The sequence below is a fragment of the Meleagris gallopavo genome, chromosome Z (assembly GCF_905368555.1).
Source record: "Meleagris gallopavo chromosome Z, MGAL_WU_HG_1.1, whole genome shotgun sequence".
Taxonomy (NCBI): domain Eukaryota; kingdom Metazoa; phylum Chordata; class Aves; order Galliformes; family Phasianidae; genus Meleagris; species Meleagris gallopavo.
Genome location: NC_139435.1, coordinates 20533322 through 20560141, shown reverse-complemented (window position 1 = coordinate 20560141; position 26820 = coordinate 20533322). Strand labels below are relative to the sequence as shown.

The window sequence follows — 26820 nt, the reverse complement described above, 5'->3', positions numbered from 1 at the left end:
TCAAAGATATGGTTGAATTTGATCTCTATAAAACATTATTTAAAATGTGGAAAAAAGCCTCACATTTTGGACAGATACCAAATACACAAATTTCTGTCTCAGTGCTATTTTATGGGAAGTTGCAAAGCCAAGAACAGAACTGCAGAACTTGTAAATATAATCAAGCATAGTTCTGTGTGGAAGATTTTAGTGACTGAACTGATAGCACATTCGAATACATACAGAAACCTTGTCACACATGCACAATCACATTTATTAGTGTTTATAAATAATAATTTACTTTTTTATGGAAAATTAACTGTAACAAATTTGTAAACTTTATTTTTTATCAAATGAAGAGAAAAAAGTTTTCAGAACTCCTTCTGAAATCTTTATTCCCTAGGATTACCTGATCTTCACGAGAAACTCCTTTCTTTGGCTGCTGCTTCCGTTTGTCTTCATATTTTCTCTTCTCCTGAAGGTATTCTTCAACAACGCTATTTGGTGCAGGTTCCTCTTCTGAGTAAGGAAATACATTTGGTTAAACAAATTACAGTTGGCTTTTTGATTTATTACCATTTTGAAGAACGTTTGTTATTTCTGAAATACCAAACACAAGACTTCCAGAAAACGTTTCAGCTGTGTTGCTTTCTGAGCAAGTAAGATGATTTGCTGCTCGATGAAAGGAAATAAAAAACACTGTACTAAGTAGATATGAACCTGAAATTTTTTATGTCAATTATATTTTACCTCAGAGCCAGGGAAAGCAGGGAAAAACTCTGATGTTAAGACAGAAACAAAACCTGCTGAAATTTCTTTAAGAAGTTTATCTTCATTCCTGAACATCTTTCCTGAAGCAGCTGAACTGGTACACTGTGCTAATGTTTTGTAGCTAATGAGAAATTGTCAGTTTTTCTGTTTTATAGGCTGAAGAAACTACAATTCGAATCTGTGATATTTGGATGACTGCTGACAGCTATACAGGTACAAATCCTGACTTTAAAATAAAATTCTCTCTTACTTCATTCGATGTTTTCTATAAAGTTTATAAACATAACATAAAATAGGAAATAAATTTACAGTATGTAATCATCCTTTTAAATATATTTGTTTACATAAATCTACAAATAAAATCTCTTATTTCCGAGTTGTCTTAATTTATAAGTTACATGCATATAGTTGAAGAATAACTGGCAAAATACCTTCAAAAGTATATACAATACCATACAGAACTGCTTTTTTTCCATTTGATACATTGAGCATAATGAAGACCAGAATGAAAAAAACGAAATGAATGTGACAAAAGCTACTATAAAAACATGTGCAGTGAAATACTGGATAAACTAAAGAAATTAACAAAGTATGGTACTGAACTAAAAATCATAATGCTCAGATTCATCTTTCCCTTCATTATCTCAGTCTTTTCTACTAATTAAAAAAAGCATGACTTTTTGCCTAAGTGTGTGTGTCCCATCAAACTTGTGTGGAAGGAACACAGTGTTTTGTTTCACTAATATTTAGTCCCTAGATAAATAACTTGAGCTACTAAATCACCAGATTTCATACAGAAAGCATGTTACCTTTTCAGGTAACATTTACCTAAAGCGGTCCTTTGAAAAGAATCCCAGCTACTCAATGGTAAATATAATTGTTCGAATACAACAGGTAAAAGATCTGTGACAGTCATTGCTGAAAATTTCTGTAAATGCGAGTTTCAAACTGACCATAAACACTGTAATGCTTAAATTCACTTATGTTACAATTAAAGATGTGATCCTTAGTCACACATGTTTTTTGAATAAGATTTAAATCTAGTATAGCTCAAATATAATCTTCATACAAATAGGATAAATTCCCTTGAAGCTGTATGTTTGTGTATTTTTATCACACTCATATGGTTGTCACTGTTAACACAAATAATTTAAATTTCAGCTTAAGCTTTTCTCTTGAGATTATTGTTTCTTGGGTCTTTGTCAGTTTTTCTAATCACAGAATCACAGAATTGTAGGGGTTGGAAGGGACCTCTAGAGATCATCAAGACCAACCCCCCTGCCAAAGCAGGTTCCCTACACCAGGCCGCACAGGTAGGCGTCCAGGCGAGAGTTGAGTATCTCCAGAGAAGGAGACTCCACAACCTCCCTGGGCAGCCTGTTCCAGTGCTCCGTCACCCTCACCGTGAAGAAGTTCTTACGCACATTCGTGCGAAACTTCCTATGCTGCAGCTTATGTCCGTTTCCCCTCGTCCTGTCTCCACGTACCACTGAAAAGAGACTGGCCTCACCACTATGGCCGCCACACCTCAGGTATTTATAAACCTGGATCAGGTCCCCTCTCAGTCGTCTTTTCTCAAGGCTAAATAGACCCAGTTCACTTAGCCCTTCTTCACAGGGGAGATGCTCCAGGCCCTTCACCATCTTTGTGGCCCTCCGCTGGACTCTTTCCAAGAGATCCCTGTCTTTTTTGAACTTTGAGCCCAGAACTGGACACAGTACTCCAGATGAGGCCTTACCAGGGCAGAGTAGAGGGGGAGGATCACCTCCCTCGACCTGCTGGACACGCTCTTTTTAATGCACCCCAGAATGCCACTGGCTTTTTTGGCCATGAGGGCACACTGCTGGCTCATGGCCAACCCATCGTCCACCAGGACGCCCAGGTCCCTCTCTGCAGAGCTCCTCTCCAGCAGCTCATCCCCCAGCCTGTATTGGTACATGCAATTATTCCTCCCTAGGTGTAAGACCCTACACTTGCTTTTGTTGAACCTCATCCGGTTTCTTACTGCCCAGCTCTCCAGCCTGTCCAGATCTCGCTGAATGGCAGCACAGCCTTCAGGCGTGTCAGCCAATCCTCCCAACTTTGTATCATCAGCAAACCTGCTGAGGGTGGCCACTATCCCCTCATCAAGGTCATTGATGAAGATGTTGAACAAGACCGGACCCAGCACAGACCCCTGGGGGACACCGTTGATTACAGGCCTCCAGCCGGACTGCACCACCACCGACGACCCTCTGCGCTCTGCCAGTCAGCCAGTTCTCAACCCACCTCACTGTCCACTCATCTATCCCACACTTCCTCAGCTTTGTTATAAGGATGTTGTGGGAGACAGTATCAAATGCCTTTCTAAAATCAAGGTAGACTACATCTACCGCTCTTCCCCCATTCACCCAGTATGTGACAGCATCATAGAAGGCCACCAGGTTGGTCGAGCACGACCTCCCCTTGGTGAACCCATGCTGACTACTCCTGACAACCTCCTTTTCTCCCAGTTGTCTGGAGATGGTATCCAGCACAAGCTGTTCCATCACCTTTCCAGGGACAGAGGTGAGGCTGACAGGCCTATAATTACCCGGATCTTCCTTCTTGCCCTTTTTGAAGACCAGAGTGACACTGGCTATCCTCCAGTCTTCAGGGACCTCCCCTGTTATCCAAGACTGCTCAAAAATGATGGAGAGCGGTTCGGCAATGACTTCTGCCAGCTCCCTCAGCACATGTGGATGCACCCCATCAGGTCCCATGGACTTGTGGACCTTAGTACTGCCTAGGCGCTCACGCACGTCCTCTTTCCTGACTAAAGGGAAGTCTCCCATTCCCCAGACCCTCTCCCTAACCTCCAGGGTGTGGGAATCCTGAGAGAGAGCCTTTTCACTGAAGACGGAAGTAAAGAAGGCAGTCAGTATCTCTGCCTTCTCAGCAACCCCCGTTACCAGAACCCCCCCCCTCACTTAGTAAGGGGCCCACATTCTCTCCTTTTGCTGTTAACATACTTGAAGAAGCCTTTTTTATTATCCTTTATCACTTTAGCCAGATTCAATTCCAGGCGGGCTTTAGCCTTCCTCGTTGCATCCCTGCAGGCCCTGACTACATTCCTATATTCTTCCCAAGTGGTCAGACCCTTTTTCCACATTTCATGGACCTTCTTCTTTCCTTTGAGCTTGCACATGAGCTCCTTGCTCATCCACACAGGTCTCCTGCCACCTTTTCCCGATTTCTTGCTCACAGGGACACACCGATCCTGAGCTTGGAAGAAGAACTGTTTAAATGCTGACCAGCTCTCAGAGGCCCCCTTACCCTCTAACACCCAAGCCCACGGGATAGCTCCAAGTAGGTCCCGGAAGAAATCGAAGTTGGCTCTCCTAAAGTCCAGGGTAGCAATCCTACTTATTGCTTTGCTTCTTCCACTCAGGATCTTGAACTCCACCATCTCATGATCACTACAACCCAAGCTGCCCCCAACCTTTACTTCCTTAACAAGTCCATCCCTGTTGGTGAGAATAAGGTCCAGTAACACCCCTCCCCGCGTCGGTTCCTCCACCACCTGCATCAGAAGGTTGTCTTCAACACACTGCAAGAACAGTCTGGACTGTGCGTGCCTGGCCATGTTGGTCATCCAATCCTCCACTTAATTTTCTCTGTCTCCTACAAAAGCCTTTTCATAAGTTAGACAAATAACAATCAGATCCACTAATTTCAAAGTGAGTCAACTGAAACAGTTATGCACTTGTATCATTGTATTTCTGCACCATTTTTAATAAAAAGAGTTAGAACATGCTTACATTTTTCCACACTTCAATAGATTCCATCTATTACTCCACATAAATACCAAGTAATACAATAGGAAGGATTTTCAATAGCCCTTAAGTCAATGGGCTTCTAACACATTTTACAATGACTTCATAATTACAACAGCTGTCTGTTTTTTAATATGAATAAAACAGTCTGCTTTGATAAGCAGAAATTCTCTGATAAAAAATATTTCGTATTTGCAAGAACAAACACAGCTAACTAGCAAGGAAAAGAAAGCATCTGGAAAAAAGAGTTGTTGGTGGAAAGAATCCCTTTAGAAATGTAAAATTTTGAAATTTTAAAATGCAAGAAGACATTTAATTGCTATTTCATACTTCTTAGTCAGTATCCTACAGTTCCTCCAAATCTTTTCTAACAGGACTGGAAAAAGAGGACCAGGTCACTATATGATGGACTTGAACTTCAAATCAAGCCTGACAAACTTAGGACCAGCTTGTTGATCTGAAGTATAAAGACCTTTACGCTGGTATTTATATATTCAAGCTCCAAAAATATGAGGATTAATTCAGATAAAAATGAATGAAAAAATGACATGGGTACACTGCACTAACAATGAAATGCCTCACTCAAATAGCATAGGATGAAGAAAATTCTAGTTTAAGTAACACAGAACTTGCATGTGTATCCTAGAACTATCAAATCACAAAGTGTAATTTTTTTTTTTTTTAATTCTGAGATTGCATGCACATTATATCATTAGGAAAGTTGAGGAAAAACAAAACAACAAAACACTAAATAACCTTCCTTATTGGAAATAAACTTCATTCTCACTTTAAGAGAATTTCTACTCAGCTAGCTTGAGTTACTGCCAAGAGAACTTTCATCTTACTGTGGCATAAACTTCAGCATTTGTGTAATTTATTTTCTTTCAGATAAATTTTTCTATCCTAAAATATTCCTTTAAGGAGTAACAGATGCCAACATGATGGTGTAATCTAATCTAAAACTTTGGTTTTGAAACATGGTTTCCACTGATATCTTGAAACAACAGAGGAGATTCAAGTCTCTAAACCAGAAAGGAAGAGACTGATTTTAAAAGGTACAGAAGGGTTTATTTTTTTCACACTTTACGTTAGGAACGATTTAAATTATGTCAGTTTTCAAATACAAAATAGAAGAATTGTAACAAAGAAATGAGAACGTGTTCTGAAAGTACTGTACTGAATCCCATTCTTCAAAATTGCAGATCACATCCTAAACAAAAGATAGAGCTTGCTATAAAAGTTTTAAGCTTCATTCCTACAAGTAGAATTAAATAGTGTAAACACTCAACCAGTGTTGCATCAGACATCTTCCATTTCACAAACAACTGAATTTTACCTTCCACTTCATGAAAACTAAGAACTTCTATGCCCTCAGACTGGCAGATCAGAAAAATACAGTCCTTGTTTAAGGCTGCAACCTCACTGCAGCGTTCCAGTACTTGAAGAATGTTTATACACAGAAAGGTGTCCGAATTTTTAATATGGTCTGATAGTGACAGGACAAGGAGGAATGGATTTAAACTACAAGAGGGTAGATTTAGGTTAAATGTTAGGTGAGTACTGAGGCACTGGCACAGGCTGCCCAGAGAAGCTGTGGATGCCTCATCCTTGGAGGTGTTCAGGACCAGGTTGCATGAGGTCCTGGGTAGTCCTGAGCTAGGGCAACTGTTCCTACAGGAGTGTTTGTTTGAACTCGGTGAACTTTCAGTTCCCTTCCAACCAAACCATTCTGTGATTCTGTGATTAAGTCCTTTTCTGTAACTAACACCTAAGGTACTGACTACGCAAACAAAACATTAATTTACTGTAAAGTAACATAAAATATAAATAGAATAAAATACAATATATACAGTTACTCTTCAATGAATTTATAATCTACTCTTTAGTATATTTTCTATTAGAACTATCTAAATTGTTATTTTCTTCATATCTTAAACTATCAGTCAGTTACTCTTACTCTAGAACTTCTAAGTTCTTGAAGAGCCACTATTGGCTCTAGTGAGCAAGGCAAGAGTCAATTCATGTTTATTACTAGTGAACAACCAAATACATTTTTTTACAGAATGATCTTTCAAGCTTATTACTGGATTATATAGTTTCCTACAGTGAAAAATAACAGTTTCAGAACAAATTTACTGGTTAATTTAGCCAACTTAAACAGCATAATCTTACAAGTGATTTTTAGAGCTTCAAAACATTTGTTTGAAAAAGCAAGCCCCGCTAATAATGTGTGACAATGGAAACTCCTAGTGAATCATCTCTGAACTTTGGCAGCTTTTATTACAGAAGTCGCAGGCTAAAATGTGGTTAATTCTCTAATGTCAGTTGACTTTGAAAACATGTTTAAGATTACTACTAAAATCACAGCTGGCTTTCAGTGAGGCTTTTGTCATCTTTTCTTTAGCAAGCAGAGAATGAAGAGGGAAAAGCATTTACTTTAGCAGGGAAGAGGCTGAATATGTATGCTGGGTATTACTTAAGGACAGTCTAAATGAGAAAAAATAAAAACTGAAACAGGAGAAGAAAATGAAAGTTCACAAAAATGAAATATTCAGGATGCACACTTGGATACAGTGGAGCTATATTCTGTACTCCATATCCCACAAATCTTCATACTTAACATGCTTTATGCTACATAATTTCAAAACAACCAAAATTTGGGTTTTGTAGTTTTCTGAAACATGCACAATTCTCTTATGGTATCAGAAGTCAAGAAAACTTCTTGATAGGATTATAGCAAATCTTTACATGCCACTGACATTACACAGACTTAATAATAAAAACAGAAATAAAACATAATCTTAAACTGGCATCCTTGCTAGCTTTGTATACTTTTCTAAACACTTCAATCATTCAATTCTCTTGCTACAAACTAGATAACAATCTGTGCCGCTGCAGGAGCCTTACACTTCATGCTGGTTTTTACGTTAGTAGTTAGGTTATTATATTGTGGCTTTTCTTTTTCCTCATGTAAGTAGTTAAATTTCTTCATTCACAGAATCACAGAATCACAGAAAGGCCTGGGTTGGAAGGGACCTCAAGGATCATGAATCTCCAACCCCCCTGCCACCGGCAGGGCCACCAACCTCCACATTCAATACCAGACCAGACTGCCCAGGGCCCCATCCAGTCTGGCCTTGAACACCTACCTCCAGGGACGGGGCATCCACAACCTCTCTGGGCAGCCTGTTCCAGCACCTCACCACTCTCATAGTAAAGAACTTCCCCCTGACATCCAACCTCAATCTTCCCTCCCTCAACTTAAAACCATTTCCCCTTGTTCTGCAGTTATCTACCCTTTCAATGAGTTGATTTCCCTCCTGTTTGTAGGCTCCCTTTAGGTACTGAAAGGCTACAATGAGGTCACCCCTCAGCTTTCTTTTCTCCAGGCTGAACAAGCCCAGCTCCCTCAGCCTGTCTTCGTAGGGGAGGTACTTCAGCCCCCTGATCATCTTTGTGGCTCTCCTCTGGACCCTCTCCAACAGCTCTCTGTCTTTTTTGTACTGGGGGCTCCAGATCTGGACACAGTACTCCAGATGGGGCCTCACAAGGGCAGAGTAGAGGGGGACAATCACCTCCCTGCTGGCCATCCCTCTTCTGATGGAGCCCAGGATACCATTTGCTTTCCGAGCTGAGATTCAAAGATTAAAAGATTATCAGACAGTTTACAAAAATGTTCTGAGAAAAATGAAAATAGCACTTGAAAACTATTTAAAACCAACATGTAATTAAGAGAACAAGATATTTCTCTAGAGCAAATCTGAAGCATATTCACAGATTTATGCAATAAAACTTTGAAGTACATCTTTTTCAAACACTTGATTAAGTACTTCAAAATGCTGAAGTAATTCAGCACTCAAATTATAATGTTTGATGTAATTTCTGGCATCACTGCAGTGAATGTCACATAAAAGAAAAACATCTTATTTAAAATAAGGTCTTGACAGCAGTCTGGCATAGTTAACAACTGTATTCACAGATTGGAAAGCTGGTTATAATCAAACTTGTAAGGAGGGAATTATTTTTTTTAATCTCTGTCCTCTTGAAACAATGTAAACACTTAAATTTTCACTCCTAATCCTCCTTAGTTTCTCGAATGTTCTGAACATGGAAAAAATATTAAGTACGTGTAATACATAGGTTACTCTGAAAGTAATGCCTCCTATTTATTTCCATGGAAACTAAAACAGTTATAAAGTGTACAATAATATTATTCAACAGAGCAAATTCTCAGCTACAAAATACTATTCTTCAATACAGTCACCACTGTTAACTTTGCCTTTTTGCCAGCAATGAACAAGAATACGTGCCGTATTCATAAAAATGAGCATCAGTGGAAGTGATCACTGTCACTGTTGCCGCTGCTAAAATGCACTACCCACTGCCTCTGTGTTCACATGCACTGTTTGGTCTCCACAAATGGTCAGCAAGCATCAATGAATGTCAGTGGATGCCATTTTTTCTGCATGGAGGAACTCAATGACAACTTTGTTCCATACGCATTTCCATGTCAGATGCCATTCTGTCAGAGTGCCCCACTGCTGCCATCTGTCGCACGGCAACAACATGGAATGGGATACTGGTGGGAAGCCTCTACTGCCCTACTACCAATATCCACCTGTAATGTCATGGGCTAACATAATAAAACAAGAAGTTCTGGAGCAGCCCTCATGTGTATCATGAAAAGTTTGAAGCTATGATGCTGAATGTAATGCCAATACTAATTTGTCAGTGGATGTAAAATAGATGAGTCTTGTCATCATTCATTCATTAGCCAGAAGACTCACTTCTGATCCTGCAAAAGGACCTGTACAACTTTACTCTGATTCTCACACTATTCACTGGTGAATTTCTACAAGCTATGCTTATAATTTTAGGCTTAGATGCAGTTCTTATTTATCAAGCACAAAACTGTATTAATGCTGTGTAGCTCTGAGGCAGGTGTTGTGCAAGTGTTTGTATCATCTGCACAGACATACCTGATCCAGCATGTCAGAATTCACTTTCCATCTCACGCTCCCAAGAGGACAGACAGTGAGAGAACACTGGAACAATCTCCTGCTATGGACAGTCACTGCCTGATAGCAGACAGTTTTTAATACATGCAATTTCTTGTATGCAAACTAACTCAGAAAAGGTGAACTGTTAATATTTGTCAGATGATAAATCATTAAGTGAGCTATGATATAAAAATGCTTTTCACTTTTTTAACTTTAGAATTTATTACACTCAAACTAAAGTTTGAATGTAGAATAAAGTCTTTTCTGCTATTCTTCAGTTGTAAATGGTTGCTTCGCAGTAAAGGTATCTTCACTCTTTACATTTGCCATCTTAAGTACTAACGTCCCACCACATTCCACCTAAATTATAAATGCCTTCAACTATCTCCTAATAATAAATTCATCCAGTTCTTTGCTAGTTTTTTTTTTTTTTTTTTTTTTTCCTTCTTCTTTTTTTTCCCCTCCTTTGTATCCAATTGCTCCATATCTCTTGGTGGTACAACACTAAGAAGCAAGTACAATAATATTACCGTGCTTTTACAGTTAACAGCTTTTGTAGTAACAATCACATGATTATACCTGAATCACACATAAACTCATGTTCAGTTTGTTTTCTTGTACAAACTTGAAATATCTTACATCACACCAGTATGGCTTTCCCATTTTCTTATTTAGCTTCTGTAATTATTTTTCCTTTAGTGTTAAGGAGATACTAACACCCCAACATGACTCTCTATTTATTTTCAATGACATTCTTCACATTTTTCCCCTCCCTAAATCTGGTACTTGTTGTACCAGATTTACTTTTGCTTCTTCATGATCGACAAATTCTTTTTTCATGTTTTTCAAACAGCGTAAGATCCAATATGAACACTCAGTCCTGTTGTAATTTTCATATCACACCCACCACAAAGTGCAGTAAGATGTTACACAGACCAAAGCTAAATCTGAGATATAACGCTACAACAATACTGTAAGATTTACAGACATCTACAACTCTGTGTTCACAATTAGTATCACCTAGCAAGTTTAGAGGTCTTTGCTTAGTGTTCCTAAATTACTACCCCAACATCACTGCAAAACAGTAGGTTTGCAGTCAGAGAATGTTATTTAGTCTTTTTATCCACACCTTCTTTAAAATTGATAATTCAGAACTTAAATGTTTTAACAGACGCTAGAGAAAAAATGTGAACATTTGGTTAAGGAGAGAAACGCAAATTCCAGAGAACTGCTTTCAGCTCCCTACAAACCGTAATGAAAATGAAAGTTTTATTTTAAATGTAGACAGACTCACCTTACTTGTGTCTATGGCTACCTCTAGGTATAATGCTGAAACTCATGAAAGACAGGAAAACTCCAACTACTTCAATATTGGTCAATAATATTATGAAATGGGAGCAAATTATTGCTAATGCCCTGATCATCTCACTGTGCACTCTGGGGGCTCTTTTATTTTTGGCTACTGGCTGGAACTCAGCAGGTGCATTCCTAGAACACATCTTTTACTGTGGCATAATCCAAAAACACACAGCTGGTTTGCAGTAAAAACATTAATGAAGATGTATGTCATAGTTAATTTTCCTATTAAATTTTCACCTCTCCAGAGAACTAAAATTTCTCTTTCTGCAAGAAGTTTCGTCCTTTACCAGAACATTGCCTGTCAACTGCACTTACTATTTCCATACTGACAACAGATTGATAGGCATGTGAATGACAACTGAAAAGCAGTAGGTAGAAACAATAGCGGAAATAAATAATTTTAAATTACTTTTCTCCAAGACCAAATAAAGCATGTTTAACGAGTCCTTCACATTTATTTTTTTAGTGTGCATTTTTCAGTGGCAGATTCTCTACTACCAGTAAAAAATTTCATTCTTTCAATCATATGGTGAATTTCATTTCTCTGTGTTGTCTTCCTCAAAAAGGGAAACCGTTAGGATAGCAACTTTCTCTGACAATAGATAAAATAACTCACGAGAGTACAAGAATAAGTTAAGTGGAGAGAAAGCAAAAATCAGAGACAGTAATACCTTTCTGCAAACGTATAAATGTTTATTTTAACTGAATGACTTAAAGACTCAGAGATGGTAAATACAATACTTTCTGTAATGCTTCCATAAAGCTATCATCACTGGTAACAAGATGCTTAGTTTCTCTTTCCCCTCAAAACCTTCCTCCAGACACATTTTATCTTTCTCTTGATTTATTGTTAAGCTGTGCTTCACAGAATATCGAAGAAGAGAACATATAAGCCCGCCCCAACCAAAACACAGGATCAGACTTTTCTAAGCCAATCTAAAGAAATATTTGCCTAATCTGCAGCTGGGAAGTTCTGCTCTGTACGTCACCTATTCCAGAAGTTTTCTCTACTGCTTAACCTAAACTTCTTTAGCTTTAATTGAAGCTTACTACCTCTTGTCCCCTCGACAAAGATTATGTAGAACAAGCTTCTCTCCACAGTAGTCTTTAACACTCTTGAAGTTCTTTAATATAGGTCGATTTGAGATGCCCTCTCTGCTCTAAACTGAATAACCACTGTTCCTAAAATCTTCAAATTTTATGCTTGCCACAACATCAGTCACTGTTGTTGCTCTGCTCTGCGAACCTTTAAGAAGTCTCTCACCACTTTTTTTCAAATGGAATTTGCTCAAATCTGAGCAAAATACTCAGGCTGAAGACCAACTCAAGTTGAACAGACAACTGTCTCACATACAAACATGCCACTTTATATGTATTTTACTGTATGTTTTAATCTTTTTCTGTAGCACGGCCTTTTATTTCCTAGGTTTTAAGCTATCTAAATGCCACTGAATACTGAACATCTTATGTTTATACAATTGGTTACTTTTAAAAGAGTAGAAGAAACTTACTATTGCCTTTTTTTCCCCAGAACTCTTCTCTTTCTGACTTACATATTCTATTTACTATAATTTGACTTTAAACTTCTATGAACTGATTCAATCTACCAACCCAGCACAAAAGTGTTGCAAACTGAGAACAGTTTTCTTCCAAGTTAGCAAACTGAATCAGATCAGTAGAAGCAGTAACACATGCCAGAAACAATGCAAGTCAGTCACCCAACTCTTCATTTTAACATACGCATATGAAAATGCAACCCTAACACTTAAATTTGCATTGTTCTTCATTTTTGCTGTTGCATTCCCCTTCCCTATCCCACAATATTTTTTTTTAAGTCCACAAATAAAGGTAATCTGTCCTGAATTTACTATCACAGAATTACAGAATGGCCAAAGTTGGAAGAGACCTCAAGGATCATGAATCTCCAACCCTCCTGCCGTGCAGGGCTATCAACCTCCCCAACTAGACCAGACTGCCCAGGGCCCTATCCAATCTGGCCTCTAGGGACAGGGCATCCTATTCTTCATATTACTAGTAATCAGATTATTGGGATATTTGTTTTCCAGTTTGATTACAGTTACCTTAAAGCATTTTATTAAAGTTTTGTTAATGTCTCTGGGACTGCTTTAGCCAACCCCTCAATAAGCTTCAGTGAATTTCAACAAGTTTGAATGATTTTAATGCACCTAATAAGTAGTCTCTAGTTTATTTGTTCTGTACTTGAATGTTTCCTTTATGTCATAGATCCTCTGTAACTATATAAACAAAACTGACTGCTAAAGACTGAATTAAGCATTCAAGCTTATTTCCTTTCCGTCTAGAAAAGATGTCTTCTTGCTCATTCTTCTCCTTTTACTGCATTTTCATTAATCGTTTTGCCCATCAACATTTGCCTCTAATCTAACATCTTTTTAATTTCATTTTTCATTTTGGAATATGTTTATTTTCAGAATTTTCAGTTAGATATCCCAATAACTTGGTGAATAGTTTCTCTCCTGCCATATGTATTTCTTAACAGTGGAGTAGACCACTTCTGCTCAAAAAGGGAAACCAGTATTATTTTTACCATTAGCTGCTACCAACAGTTTTTCCAGTAGGTTTATATCCTGCCTGCAATTCACTTCAAAGAAAATTAAAAAAACCCAAATACATAAAGCTTCCTTTCCTTTCCCCCAGCATCTTCTTCTAAAATAAAAGGTGTCTTTTCAAATTGTACCATAGTTTTATCTATTATTGATGTCCAAGTATTAATTTGGTCTGTCAGTATCAAAGTGGTTTTCCTCCAATTATTCTTCATTAAGTCCTCTGACATAACTGGCACCCAAACAGGACTATGTTTAAGCAATGGTATTACAACTGCCATACAAGGCATGCTTCTGTTTCATTTATCATATATGTACATTAGGATTATTCTTTTTTATTTTCTTTAGGATTCATTAGGATTATTGTTATTCTACTTTTCCACTTCTTTTTCACGTGTCCACTGACTGCATTTGCTGACTTGCCAAGGAGAGCTTATATTCAGTTGGTGACTGAGTATGATTTCTAGAACCTTTTTAGGGCCACTACTTCCTATAATATGATGACAGATTTCAAATACAAGTTCCAGATACTGATTTTTTTTTAATTTGCCAGGATGGTTATTGATCAAGCTCACCTGTTATTCAAGAGAATTTATGACAATATCCAACATTTATGTTACACTTTCTACCACTTTTCTAAATTGTATATAATCTGGCAATATTACTGTAAATGATTTTTTTATATTTTCTTTCAGATTTTTTATGCTGTTGAGAGATGGATGAAGATTGCAACCCAGAAGTGTATCTAGCAACTCCAGAGTGCCAAAAAGCCTGATTTTTTTTTCAGTTCAGCTAATAATCTCTTACATCTTTATGCACTAAAAATTCACCTCACCTATTACATACTTGAAAATTTGTGTACATTTATTAAGAAACAGAATGTAATTTTTTTTTCTGCCACAAAAGTGTGTATCTAAAGATCCATCTCCTTTTGCTAAAGTTTATGAAGGATAAACTTGGAACTGTCCTCTAGATTCTAAGTTCAACTGGTGTCACTGAGAAGAAGTGCAGAATCTTAAAGTCAATAGCTCTGAATTCAGTGTTTAGCATATGCATTTAAGTGCCTTTCCAATTTGAAAAGTCAAGAAAATTTTCCACTTTGGAAGAGATCAGAACAGGTATGTGCCCTTCAAAGAATTCAACTCATTATTTGAAATAACTGTATTTCAAATCCAGAAGCTTGCCCAACTTCACATACGTAGCTACGAACATTTGAAAGTATAAATGCTACCTATACAATTTATTTATATACTGATATCCTTTCGTCACTACCACTCCCCATTCTTACAGAAAACTAATTTTCTGGAAAAAAAAAAGACAACACCATCTATTTTGACAATATATTGTCCACTTTTATGGAAATGAATGCATTTATGAAAATGAACCTGCTGAAGAAACTTAAAACTGCGATGTTAACTGGAGATCTGAACAATATCTGCTGTACTTCCCTTTTCTTACCTTCCTTTTCTTTGGGTTTTAAAGTTTGCTCTTCTCTTTTCTGTTTTGCCTCCAAAAGTTCACGTTTCAGCTGTCGTGCTTCTTTCCGTAGCTCCTCACTGGAAGGGGAAAAATATTTACAAGAATTTAATCTTCTGGGAATGTAAAGCCACTCAGGAGAAGCGGAATCAAAGTTAATGGGCAGTAAATCTCTGATATAAACGAAGGGAATGTACTGACTCATGCATGCTAGGAACATGGCTTAAGAATCAATTAGAACCAAAGAAAGCTTGTATTTTCATTAGAAAAGACAACAAAAAGACATAACAGATGACTTATTTTAAGAGCCCTTTAGAAATATGTCAAGGACATGAATAATAAAACAAAGAACTCCCACTTGTATTTTTAATTTGATATTGTAATATTTAAGTATAAGAACCACAAAAAGAATTTGAAACAGAGGCAGTGCCAAATCAATTTTACACGTATTATAAAATTCAGTTTACAGAAGTAACAAATGCCAGCATTCTTGATTTCTTAGATGGACAGATGATGTAGTTGTGATGTGATTAAGATTACATCTATATATAAGGATAAATTATTACATATGAAAATTACCTTAATTTTAAAATTTCACGACAGCAAACAGGAAATAACAGCAGAAAAAAAATTTGCAAGTCAGTGTGCCAGTATCAAGTGAAATGTCTTTCTCTGGCATCCTGGCTTGTATCAGGAATGGTGTGGTGAGCAGGACTAGGGAAGTCATCCTGCCCTTGTACTGATCATTGGTGAGGCCTCATCTTGAGTACTGTGTTCAGTTTTGAGCACCTCAGTACAGAATGGACATTGAGGTGCTGGAGCAGGTCCAAAGAAGGGCAACAAGGCTTGTGAAGGGCTTGGAGAATATGCCCCATGAGGAGCAAATGAAGGAACTGGGGCTGCTTAGTCTGAGGAAGAGGAGGTTGAGGGGAGGCCTTACTGCTCTCTTCCAATATTTGAAAGGAGATGGTCGATAGAGTGGAGTTGGTTTCTTCTCACTGGTGACAAGATGAGGGGAAATGGCCTCAATCTGTGCCAGGGTAAGTTTAGGTTGGACATCAGGAAACATTACTTTACAGAAAGGGTTGTTAAGCACTGGAATGGGCTCCCCAGGAAGGTGGTTGAATCACCATCCCTGGGTGTGTTTAAAAACTGTTTGGATGTGGCGCTCAGGGATATGATTTAGCGGAGGGCTGTTAGGGTAGTATGGTTAGGTTGTGATTGGACTTGAAGATCTTGGAGATCCTTCCCAACCTGAGCAATTCTATGACTCTTCACAGAATCACAAAATAGACAGGGAGGGACTGCTGAAGATCATCCATTCCAGCTCCCCTCTGCAAGCATGGCCAATCACAGCAGGTTGCTCAAGGCACTGTCCAGTCTGGATTTCAGTGTCCAAAGACAGAAACTCCATAACCTCTCTGGGCAACCTGACTGCACTGATGAACCATCCTCAGTGTGAGAAAGCTTTTCCATATGTTAAAATTCAATTTCTTAGATTTCATTCTACATTCATATACTACTATGAAAGCATACTACTATTCACATACTAGTATGAAAGCACCGATAACTGCTTCCAGTTTTTCTGGTGTTAGAATCTATATTTTCCACTTTTTCCAAAACTTAAGTTCCTATTTATTTTGAATATGCCTGGGAACCACATGATTTTCTTCTTGAAGTTCCTTAAGTACACTGCTAGTAACAATTAAAACTATTCTCTCCCCCTCCTCCTCCTCAAAGAAACTGAATTCTTTGCCACTCAGCAAGAGATGGTTACAAATGGCACTTAGAGTAATGTAGTCCAGCACATCAAAAGGTTTTCTTTAAGAGGGACCCACTTAGAAGTTCTAAGTTATATTAAAGTAATGTGGAAGAAGAATTAACTATTCTTTAAGAATTATTCATTCTTCACATCTCCCTTTTATTTTTCTACTGGAAGGAGGTTTTTGTACAGAACATAGATGTGCCTAATTCCTTTAGAGTCTAATTATAAAGTAATTTTACAAGATCTTTTTTTATCAGTAATAGGTAGATGGTAAGTTGATGAAAGACTATGATACTTGGCTCCGGAACTCTAAAGTAGACCCTAAACTACGTACCCTCCTAGGCTCACCTTAGGCTCACCAACGTTAGGCAGGTGGAAGAGGCAATTCAAAAAGCCTTCATGGTAATGAGGAAGCCACAAGAACTAATTAACTGAAAAGCCAAGCTATACTAGACAAATTTACTGGAAGAGAACTGGAAATAACTGTTTAACAGAAGAACATGAAATTGATGAAGTAAGACAGAATCAGCATGAGGGCCCACAAATTGGTCTGTAACTGCATCCCTTCATATTTTAACAATAGGTCTTTGCAAGCAGTAAATTTGCACTCATGTTTCATGTAAATTAGCTTTCGTTGGTATGTGGTTGCACTGTTGCCTCTTGTCTCTGGAAAGCTTACATCACATCACTGCTTTTCTGGTCCTGCTGTTACACAACAGAATCTCCTCTTGCTCTTACTTTCCTTTCCCTTTTCTGTAGTTTGGAAGCTTTCCTCTCTCCTTCAACACAGAGACTTCCAAAATCCTTCTCAGTTTCCTTATTCCCATTTGAAGGGCCCAAACACACAAATGGAAACAAGTAACACAAACTGGATTTTCTCTTTGTGAAGTGTATTACCAATATTGTGTACAAAACAACAAATCATTTCCTTTCTAAATTTTATTTTTTGAAACCAGAAGTGTAGCTAATTCTTAAAATCTTTTATCTCCATATTCTGTGAAGAGCACTTAGGTGAAATTATTTAAGTACCAAGCTGCTAGATTCTGGCTTGGAGATACTCCTTCTAAAAATACACAACATGGACCAAATTTCCTATACGTAGTTAAGTTTTATAGCTCTTGAATGTGAAGTACATTGTAGAGTAAATGAATGCCACAATTTTCCAAATAAAGACTAGCATTAGCTTATTTGTAGACAACAGCTTTTAACTTTTTATCTGAAATTGTTAGCCTGCTTATTTTTCTACAATTACTACAATCTCTTGATTATATAATCCTTAGTAACCTTTCCTGATTGAACATTCTAAAAGATAGTAACTGTTCAAAAATGTTACCTTCCACTATTCCAGAGCATAATTATCATCAGTTAGCTCAACCATATATTCCACATAGAAGATCAAGATAAAATAACTATGTATAAGTGTATTTGTCTATATATGCATATAACAAATTGCATACTGAATGTTTCCGAGAAGAATTGCAGACAATATTCTTTTTCTGCCAACATCTAGGCAAGATAGCTCCAGGAAGCACTATTAGAAGACAAAACCAAAAACCTACTTACTGAAGTAAAAAACTAAAATGGAACAATAATATCAAAAGAATTGTTCATGTTTCTTATTTATATCAAAATTATTTGTAATCAGAATGTTTATTTTGCAGAAGAGAAACCCAGACAATCAGTTTCAGAAGAAAATGCCTAACTCCAGGGTTTTTAGATTCAGTTTGATTCATGGGATCTCCACGATATAGAAGCTACAAGACACTGGCTGTTTTCAGGTTCATCTCTTACTGCATGTTAAATATAACATGCATGGTGAAACTATCAGATTTCCTGGTGAACTATTTGAATGCATGTTCAACCGACAGCTCTGCACTGTTATCTACTACTCGGATTTCTTTTCAGCAAATGAAATAATGTGAATTTCTTTACATTCTTTTTTAAAGAAAGGATGTTCTCATCATCTTTAGTAACTCCTGTTTGCTATATAACTCCCTGCAATATGTCTACAATCCTTCTGAACACTGACATCAGAATCAGACATGATGGTTTCAAACACTCCAGCAGAGCACTGCTGATTGCATACTTGGTGCCTTTGTTTTTATTCACATAAAATACAAGGTCAATACCGCACTTAGTCAAATTACTTCTTGCAATGACTGTAAACCCATTTCTTATCCACTTCTTTCCAAAATGTTCTTCAGCCTTTGTATTACTCTGCAGCTACAACCTACATTCCTGATTTGCAATTGTATAATCTATTATTTAGTAGTATTTTTTTCTTGTAGCATTCTGGCTAAGTGCTATTTAATTAAGATTATTTTTAGTAGTTTGTCCTCAGGCAAACTATATTGTTCTCATATAAAAACTTCTTAAATAAAAGCAAGAATGCCAGTGTGCTTATAAACAAATGGTTGGATCTACCTGTACTATAAGCAATAGTTATAAATTCTTTTTATAAATCAAAAAGGTCATCTCTTTAAACCTGTATCATCCTCTCACTTCAGTTTTTCTAAGAGGCAACACAGTTATCTACTAATTACCAGAACTGATTATAACTTTACTGGACATCTTCTTTGCTTTTGAGTATAACAAAGAAAGCAATCTGTTACACCTACTTAGGAAAGAAGAGAGGATAAATTATGTATGTTCATTTTTGGTATTGTACCTTTTGCCACATTTAGACTCTGTGATGGCAGTCATATAATTCTTTGTAATTTTCTGTTTTTCACTATAAATTAACATTAGTAAAGCGGAAAGCATTCCATTTTCACCAAAGTCCTTGCTAATTAACTACGCTTGTTTTCTACAAGTACTTCAGTTAAAAGATGTAGCCCCCCTGTCAGTGGATGTGAACCTTTTACTGTCCTCGCATTATGCATACTGCATGTTCCACATATAGACCATAAATATTTATGAATTTTTTTTTTATATAATGATTTTTGCCATCTTTATGGTTGGCTGAAGATAAGCCAGCAATGTGCTCAGGTGGTCAAGAAGGCCACTGGCCCCCTGGCCTGCATGAGAAATCATGTAGGCAGCAGGTTTAGGGAAGTAATTGTCCCTCTGTGCTCAGCGCGATGAAACAGAAAGCATCGCAACTACTGTGGACAGTTTGGGGCCCCTCACTACAAGAAGGATATGAAGTTGCTGGATAGGTTCCAAGAGCAGCAATAAAAATGGTGAAGTGACGATAACACAAGATATGGGGAGCAGCTGACAGAGATGGAGTTGTTTACTCTGACAAAAGGAAGCTGAGGGGAAATGTCATGGCTGTCTCCACTACCTCATACTGGGTGACTCTCTTCTTGGAGAAATGGAGGGCCCCATATGCAAACTGGACCCAAACCATGGGGAAGTGTACTGCCTTCCTGGGGCCTGGGTCAGGAACATAACCAGGAAACTCCCAATGCTGGTTAGGTCCACTAATTATTTTTCTTTAGTCATAGTTCAGGTGGGCAGTGATGAAATTGCTTAGAGAAGCCCACGAATTATGAAAAGAGATTTCAGGGGTTTACAGCGTTTAATTCAAGGAGTGGGAGCTCAAGTGATTTTCTGTTCTATACCTTCAGGGACAGTGAAGGACACAGAGAGGGCTTGGAAAGCACACAGAATGAATAATTGGCTCAGAGGCTGGTGTCGAGCCAGAAACTTTTGGTTCTTTGATCATGGGGCAGTTTTCTTGGCCCTTAGCCTGTAGTCCGTCCATGGAATCCACCTATCTCAAAGGGGGTGACGAATCCTAGCACAGGAGCTAGTGGGACTTATCAAAAGAGCTTTAAACTAGCTATGGTGGGGGAAGGGGACAAAACAGGACTCACAAGAGATGAGCCCAGGGGAACGATCTTGAGCTGGGAGTAAGGCAGATGAGATGACTTGGCTGAAGTGCATCTACACCAGTGCAACAAGCAGAAGGATTTAGAAGCGACTGTGCGACAGGCTAACTTTGACCTAGCTGCTACTAACAAAACATGGTGGGACCACTCCCACGACTGGAGTGCTGTGATGGATGGCTACAATCTCTTTGGAAGGGATAGATGAGGAAGGAAGGGTGGTGGTGTGGCCTTTTATATTAAAGACTGTTTTGATGTTGAAGAGCTTGGGGTTGGGAATGGTAAAATTGAGTGTCTGTCAGTAAGGATCAGTGGGAAGGCCTGTAGTGGTGACATCTTGGTGGGGGTCTGTTATAGACCGCCTAATCAGGATTAAGAGATGGATGAGGCATTCTATGAGCAGCATGCAGAAGTCATGTGATCACCAACACTCGTTCTTGTGAGAGACTTCAATTTCCCTGATATACTGGAAATATAATACAGCATAGAGGAAGCAGTCGAAGAGGTATCTAGAGTTGTGTGGAAGATAGCTTCCTTATGCAGCTGTTAGGAGAGCCTATGAGCAGTGATGCCCTGATAGACCTGCTCTTCACTAACAGAGAAGGACTGGTGGAAGATGTGAAGGTTGGGGACTGTCTTGGGCAGATAGACCATGAAATTGTAGAATTCTCTATTCTTGGCTATGTTAGAAGGGTGACTAGCAAAACTGCTGTCTTCAACTTCAAGAGGGCAGACTTTGACCTGTTCTGGATGCTTACAGCACGGGTCCCTTGGGAGTCGCTCCTTAGGGGTAAAGGGTTCCAGGAAGCCTCCAGGACATTCCTCAAGATGGAAATCTTAAAGGCGCAAGAACAGGCTGTCCCCGAATGCCATAAGGCGAGCCGTAGGGCAAGAAGACCGGTGTGGATGAGCTGAGAACTATTGTTGAGACTTTGGAAGAAAAAGAGAATCTGTGTCCTCAGAAGAAGTGACAGGCTACTTGGGGAGTTTACAAGGAAGTTGTTAAGTTATGCAGAGAGGAAGTTAGGAGAGCTTGAACTCTCCTAACTTGAACTCAGATCGGCCAGTGCAGTCAAAGAGAATAAGAAATCCTTTTATAAATATATCAAGGGTAAGAGAAAAACAAGGGAAAATTTCCATCCTTTACTTCATGCAGCAGGGAATGTGACCACTGAGGATAAGCAGAAAGCTGAGGTCCTCAGTGCCTTCTTTACATCTGCCTTTAATAGGCAGATCAGTTGTCATCAGGGCATTTTACGCCCTAATCTGGAAGTCTGGGATGCTATGCAGAATACACCCCCAGTGATTCAGGTGGAGACGGTGTTAGAGAGCTCCTCCGCCATCAAAACTGTCACAAGTCCATGGGATCAGATGGGCTCCATCCTAGGGTGCTAAGGGAGCTGGCGGGGGTGATTTCTGATTGCTCTCGGCCATCTACCAGTGCTTCTGTTATCTGGAGAGGTCCCAGAGGATTGGAGGCTTGCTGATGTGACTCCCATCTACAAGAAGGGCCATAAGGAGGATCCGGAGATCTACAGTCCTGTCAGTGTGATATTTGTACCAGGGAAAGTTACGGAGCAAACCATCTTGGGTGAGATCACATGACATGTGTGTGGTGTCCAGGGAATCAGGCCCAGCCAGGATGGGTTCATGAATGGCAGGTCGTGCTTGACCAACCTTATCTCCTTCTACGACTGAGTGACCAGACTGGTAGACAAGGGAAAGGCTGTTGATGTAGTCTACTTAGATTTCAGCAAAGCCTTTGACATGGTCTCTCACAGTATTCTTCTGGGAAAACTGTGTGCCCGTAGGCTGGACAGGTATACTCTTCTTTGGGTAAGGAACTGGCTAGAGAGCCATGCCCAGCGTGTAGTTGTTAATGGAGCTAAGTCCAGCTGGTGACCCATTACAAGAGGCCTCCCCCAGGTGTCAGTAAGGGGCCCATCTTGTTTAATATCTTTACTGATGACCTAGATGAGGGGATTGAGTGTACCCTCAGTAAGTCTGCAGATGACACCAAACTGGGAGGTAGTGTTGATCTGCCTGAGGGAAGGAAGATCCTTCAGAGGGATCTAGATAAGCTGGATCGCTGGGCTCAGGTGAACGGGATAAGGTTCAGCAAGGCCAAGTACCGGGTCTTGCACTTCGGCCACAACAACCCCATGCAGCGCTATAGATTTGGGGATGAGTGGCTGGATGACTGTGAAGAGGAAAGGGACCTGGGGGTGTTTGTTGATGCTTGGCTGAACATGAGCAGACAGTGGGCTCAGGTGGCCAAGAGGGCCAACAGCATCCTGGCCTGCATTAGAAATAGAGTGGCCAGCAGGAGCAGGGAGGTAATTATCGCCCTCTACTCAGCACTGGTGAGTCCGCACCTTGAGTATTGTGTTCAGCTGTGGGCCCCTCACTACAAAAAAGACACTGAGGCCCTGGAATTTGTTCAGAGAAGGGCAATGAAACAGGTGATGGGTCTGGAGCACAAGTCTTATGAAGAGCGACTGAGGGAGCAGGAGTTTAGTCTGGAGAAGAGGAGGCTCAGGGGAGACCTTATTGCACTCTACAGCTTCCTGAAGGGAGGCTGTGATGAGGAGGGGTTTGGCCTCTTCTCCCAGGCAACAAACAGGACCCAAGCAAATGGCCGCAAGTTGTACCAGAGGAGGTTTAGGTTAGATGTAAGGAAGAACTTTTTCTCTCAGAGAGTGTCAGGCACTGGAATGGCCTGCCCAGGCAGGTGGTGAAGTCGCCGTCCCTGGCAGTGTTCAAGAGGCATCTGGATGAGGAGTTATGAGATATGGGTTAGAGGCTTCTGGTAGCAATTGTAATGGGAGAACGGTTGGACTAAATGATCTTGCAGATTGATTCCAACCTTGTGATTCTATGATTTCATGATTCTATGATTCCACCTAAAAGGAGGCTGTTGCAAGGTGGGTGTCAGTCTCTCTTCTCAGATGACAACTCATAAGACTCAAGGAAACAGCCTGGAACTGCACCAGAGGTGGTTTAGATTGGGTACCAAAAAGAATTTCTGCACGGAAATAGTGATCAAGAATTGGCTTGAACAGGCTGCCTGGAGAAGTGGTGGAGTTCTCATCCCTGGAGGTATTTACAAAACATGTGGACGTGGCATGTAGGAACATGATTTAATGATGGGATTCAGATTGATGGGTCAGATTGTTGGTTAGATTTGATTATCATGAGGATCTTTTCCTACTTCGATGATTCTATGATTCTGTACGGCAGATGACTCAATGAATAGTCTGTCAAGAGTTTTTTTTCCCCTTTCTTTTTAATCTAAATTGTTGAAAAGATACCTGTTCACTTGCTTCAAGCCTCATGGTAATTTCATCAATATTATAGTGACTCTTGCTTCTGGTTGGTATTGGTGTTCTAATTTGAAACCTTCTTTGCTACATCCCTTTTCGTTTTAATCGCTTTCATATTCCTTTTAAACCAGAGTATTTCCTTCCCAGTGTGACTTTGTTCTACATCCACATTGGGCATCCCTGAACAATTCTTATATTTTGATAACTCTGCATTCTGTCTTTAATTTTCCAATTTACTTTTCATATAAAGTAAATGAAATCAAATCCTGAACCATATTTGACTGCTAATCTCTAAGCCACCAGCAAAGTAGAACAATGTATCTGAAACAATTCAGCTCACATTAAGAAGTACCTTCATGATTCATCTGCAGTTTTATGTACTGCACAGCAAAGCAGGCCACGTGCATGCAGAAGTACTGGTCAGGAAAATCTTTCAGTGTTCCCCTACTTTCTATAATCCCAAAATGAAAAGATTATTTCCACTAATTGTTTCAATACATAAACTGCATGATTTTCCTGCCTCCTAACCTAATATAGTTTCAGAAATTCATGTCACAAGTCACATAAAGTAAGAAAAGCCTAGCAGTTTGAAGTCATCCATATGGCTGGACAGGCACTATGCACAATCTGATGGAGATTGCTTGATCTCCTCTAATCCTTGCACTGAATTTGAAAGAAAGCAGATTTTGGCAGATCAAGATTCCATCCTCATAAAATGAAAGAGAAAGAAAACTGAAAACCAGACTAAAGGTTAATAACACAACTCTTACCTTCTGTAACAAAAGATCTGCCTTCTAGTGGTAAACAAACACTTGTTATACTGTGTATTTAGCTTAAGTGCTGTTAGCAACCCTAACGCTAACCCGAGCCACAGTGCAGCAGAGGCTGAGGCCCAGAGGAGGCACAGCCCATGGATATCCCCGCAGGAACAGCCCCAGGCTGGAGCCGCAGCCCGTGGGGAGCAGACCACGGTGGGGCAGGAGGGCTAGGGCAGCTGTCTCCTGTGGGACAGTGCTGGAGCAGCTCCTGAGGGTGAGTCCTGTGGTACGAAGCCATGTGGAGCAGTACCTGGAGAGCTACGGATGGTGGGGAACCCAAACAGCATTAGCTGGGGCAAGACAGCATCCCACGGGACAGACCCACGTGGAGCAAGGTGCAGTGGCCATGGGGAGCAGCAGACTGGAAGTATTACCCAGTGACTGCAGTCCCAGTCTCTGTTTCATAGTATGTGTTTGGTTCTCAGCTCATTCAGCAGCAGGCAATAAATTACAATAATCTCCCTTACACTGAGTTTGTTTTGCAGTGACATTATTTTATGAGTCATCTCCTCATGAAACTTTTTTTTTCATCCCATTTTCTCCCTGTTCTCTTGAGGAGATGGAGTATGGGAATGACCTGGTGGTCCTATGCTGCAAACCAGTGTAAAAGCACCATGCAGACTCATAGAATGTAAAGCAGCACAGTCCTTTATCAAAATGTGATTTAGGAAAAAGGTGCATATACTCAACATTATATTAGTAATAACAAAGCCCAATAGATAAAAAAATTCATCTGATACCTATACATCAATCACAAGAATACCTTCCAGGCATACTCCAGTTTACCCAAGCTTCAGTATAAACTCCACTCCAATGCAGAGTAGTTATTACTCTTCCTTTAAATTCCACTTAAGCCCCAAGGGAGGCCCAAATTGCTTGGGATGAGTCTAACATACAATCATTCCCTGATCTTGGTATAAACAGCATCAAATAAGCTGATTTTCTTTTCACAACTCAAGTACTTAGCTGATGCCAAAAAAAAATACAAGCAGCCTTCATAGCCAGAGGATTCACTCCAGTAAATGTGAATTTATAATGGAGAAACTACTCAGTGATTGAATAACTTAAGAATATTCCCCACCACTGGACTTGGTGTTTTTCTAACAGGCGTGCAAGAATTAATCTGTGGAAGTAATGTTTTCTGTAATAACCAGTATTAGTTTAAATGATCATTTTTGATGGTGCAGCATATTATTTCCTTTCCTCTTTTTATGGTATTATAATCACATTATTAGCATTACTATTTTTAAGGCTGTTTCTTCTCACTTCTTTGTGCTAGCATTTCATTCAAAAGTGGCAGAGGACTATTATTACTAACTGGCAATACTTAAAATAGTAAAATTATTTACTAAGTGTTACTTGAAGTAAACATAGCTGGAGAATAAAAAGAAACACGTTAATTTTACAAAGTCATTTTAAAATTATATAAATAATAAAGGAATGTCAAGATGTAAGTTCTTTACAGAGAGAATGGTGAGGTGCTAGAAGGCTGTCCAGAGAGGATGTGGATGCCCTGTCCCTGGAGGTGTTCAGGACCAGACTGGATGGAGCCCTGGGCAGCCTGGTCTAGTATTAAATGTGGAGGTTGGTGGCCCTGCATGTGGCAGGGGGTTGAAGATTCATGATCCTTGAGGTCCCTTCCAGCCTTGGCCATTCTGTGATTCTGTGATTGTCACGTGAAAGTACAGTCTTTACATGAGCAGCATCCAATAACATCTTCTGTCAGTTTCAATTTTCTCTTAGACTGCTTTCAAGTGTAAATTCTAGAAGTTAATATGCATGCCTATATAATAAAGTTAATGTGAACTACTTTTACACTGCTCACGTGAATTTTACAGTAGAATGGACGATGTTAATTCAGTTTAAACATAAAATCAAGATCTGGTACAATATTATCTGTTGTTTCTTCAAAATGTAACCTAGCAACCTTTAAAGAAGTCCTGGACTCAATTCTCTCTTATTACAGGCAGATATATCTCTTTTAAAAAACTCAATAATTCCATAAGAAGGATATTCCATAATCTCTTATATTTATTAATGATAATTTTCAGTGTGTATTATTTCAATAGCAGCCATGAAAGGTCATGCTAGAACTGACAAGCACAGATCTCAGTAACACC

The 26820-nt window shown here is 39.2% G+C and overlaps 1 protein-coding gene across 1 annotated transcript in view; it reads right to left on the bottom strand.

Moving 5' to 3' along the window:
* CWC27 (CWC27 spliceosome associated cyclophilin) overlaps positions 1 to 26820 on the bottom strand; it is a 117494-nt gene that overhangs the window by 22891 nt on the left and 67783 nt on the right. Inside the window, exons 11-12 of the mRNA XM_085214222.1 lie at positions 14944 to 15041; positions 389 to 498 (exon numbers count right to left, since the gene is read on the bottom strand). Of these exons, the coding sequence (XP_085070348.1) occupies positions 389 to 498; positions 14944 to 15041 (208 nt within the window). The remainder of the gene's footprint in view (positions 1 to 388; positions 499 to 14943; positions 15042 to 26820) is intronic.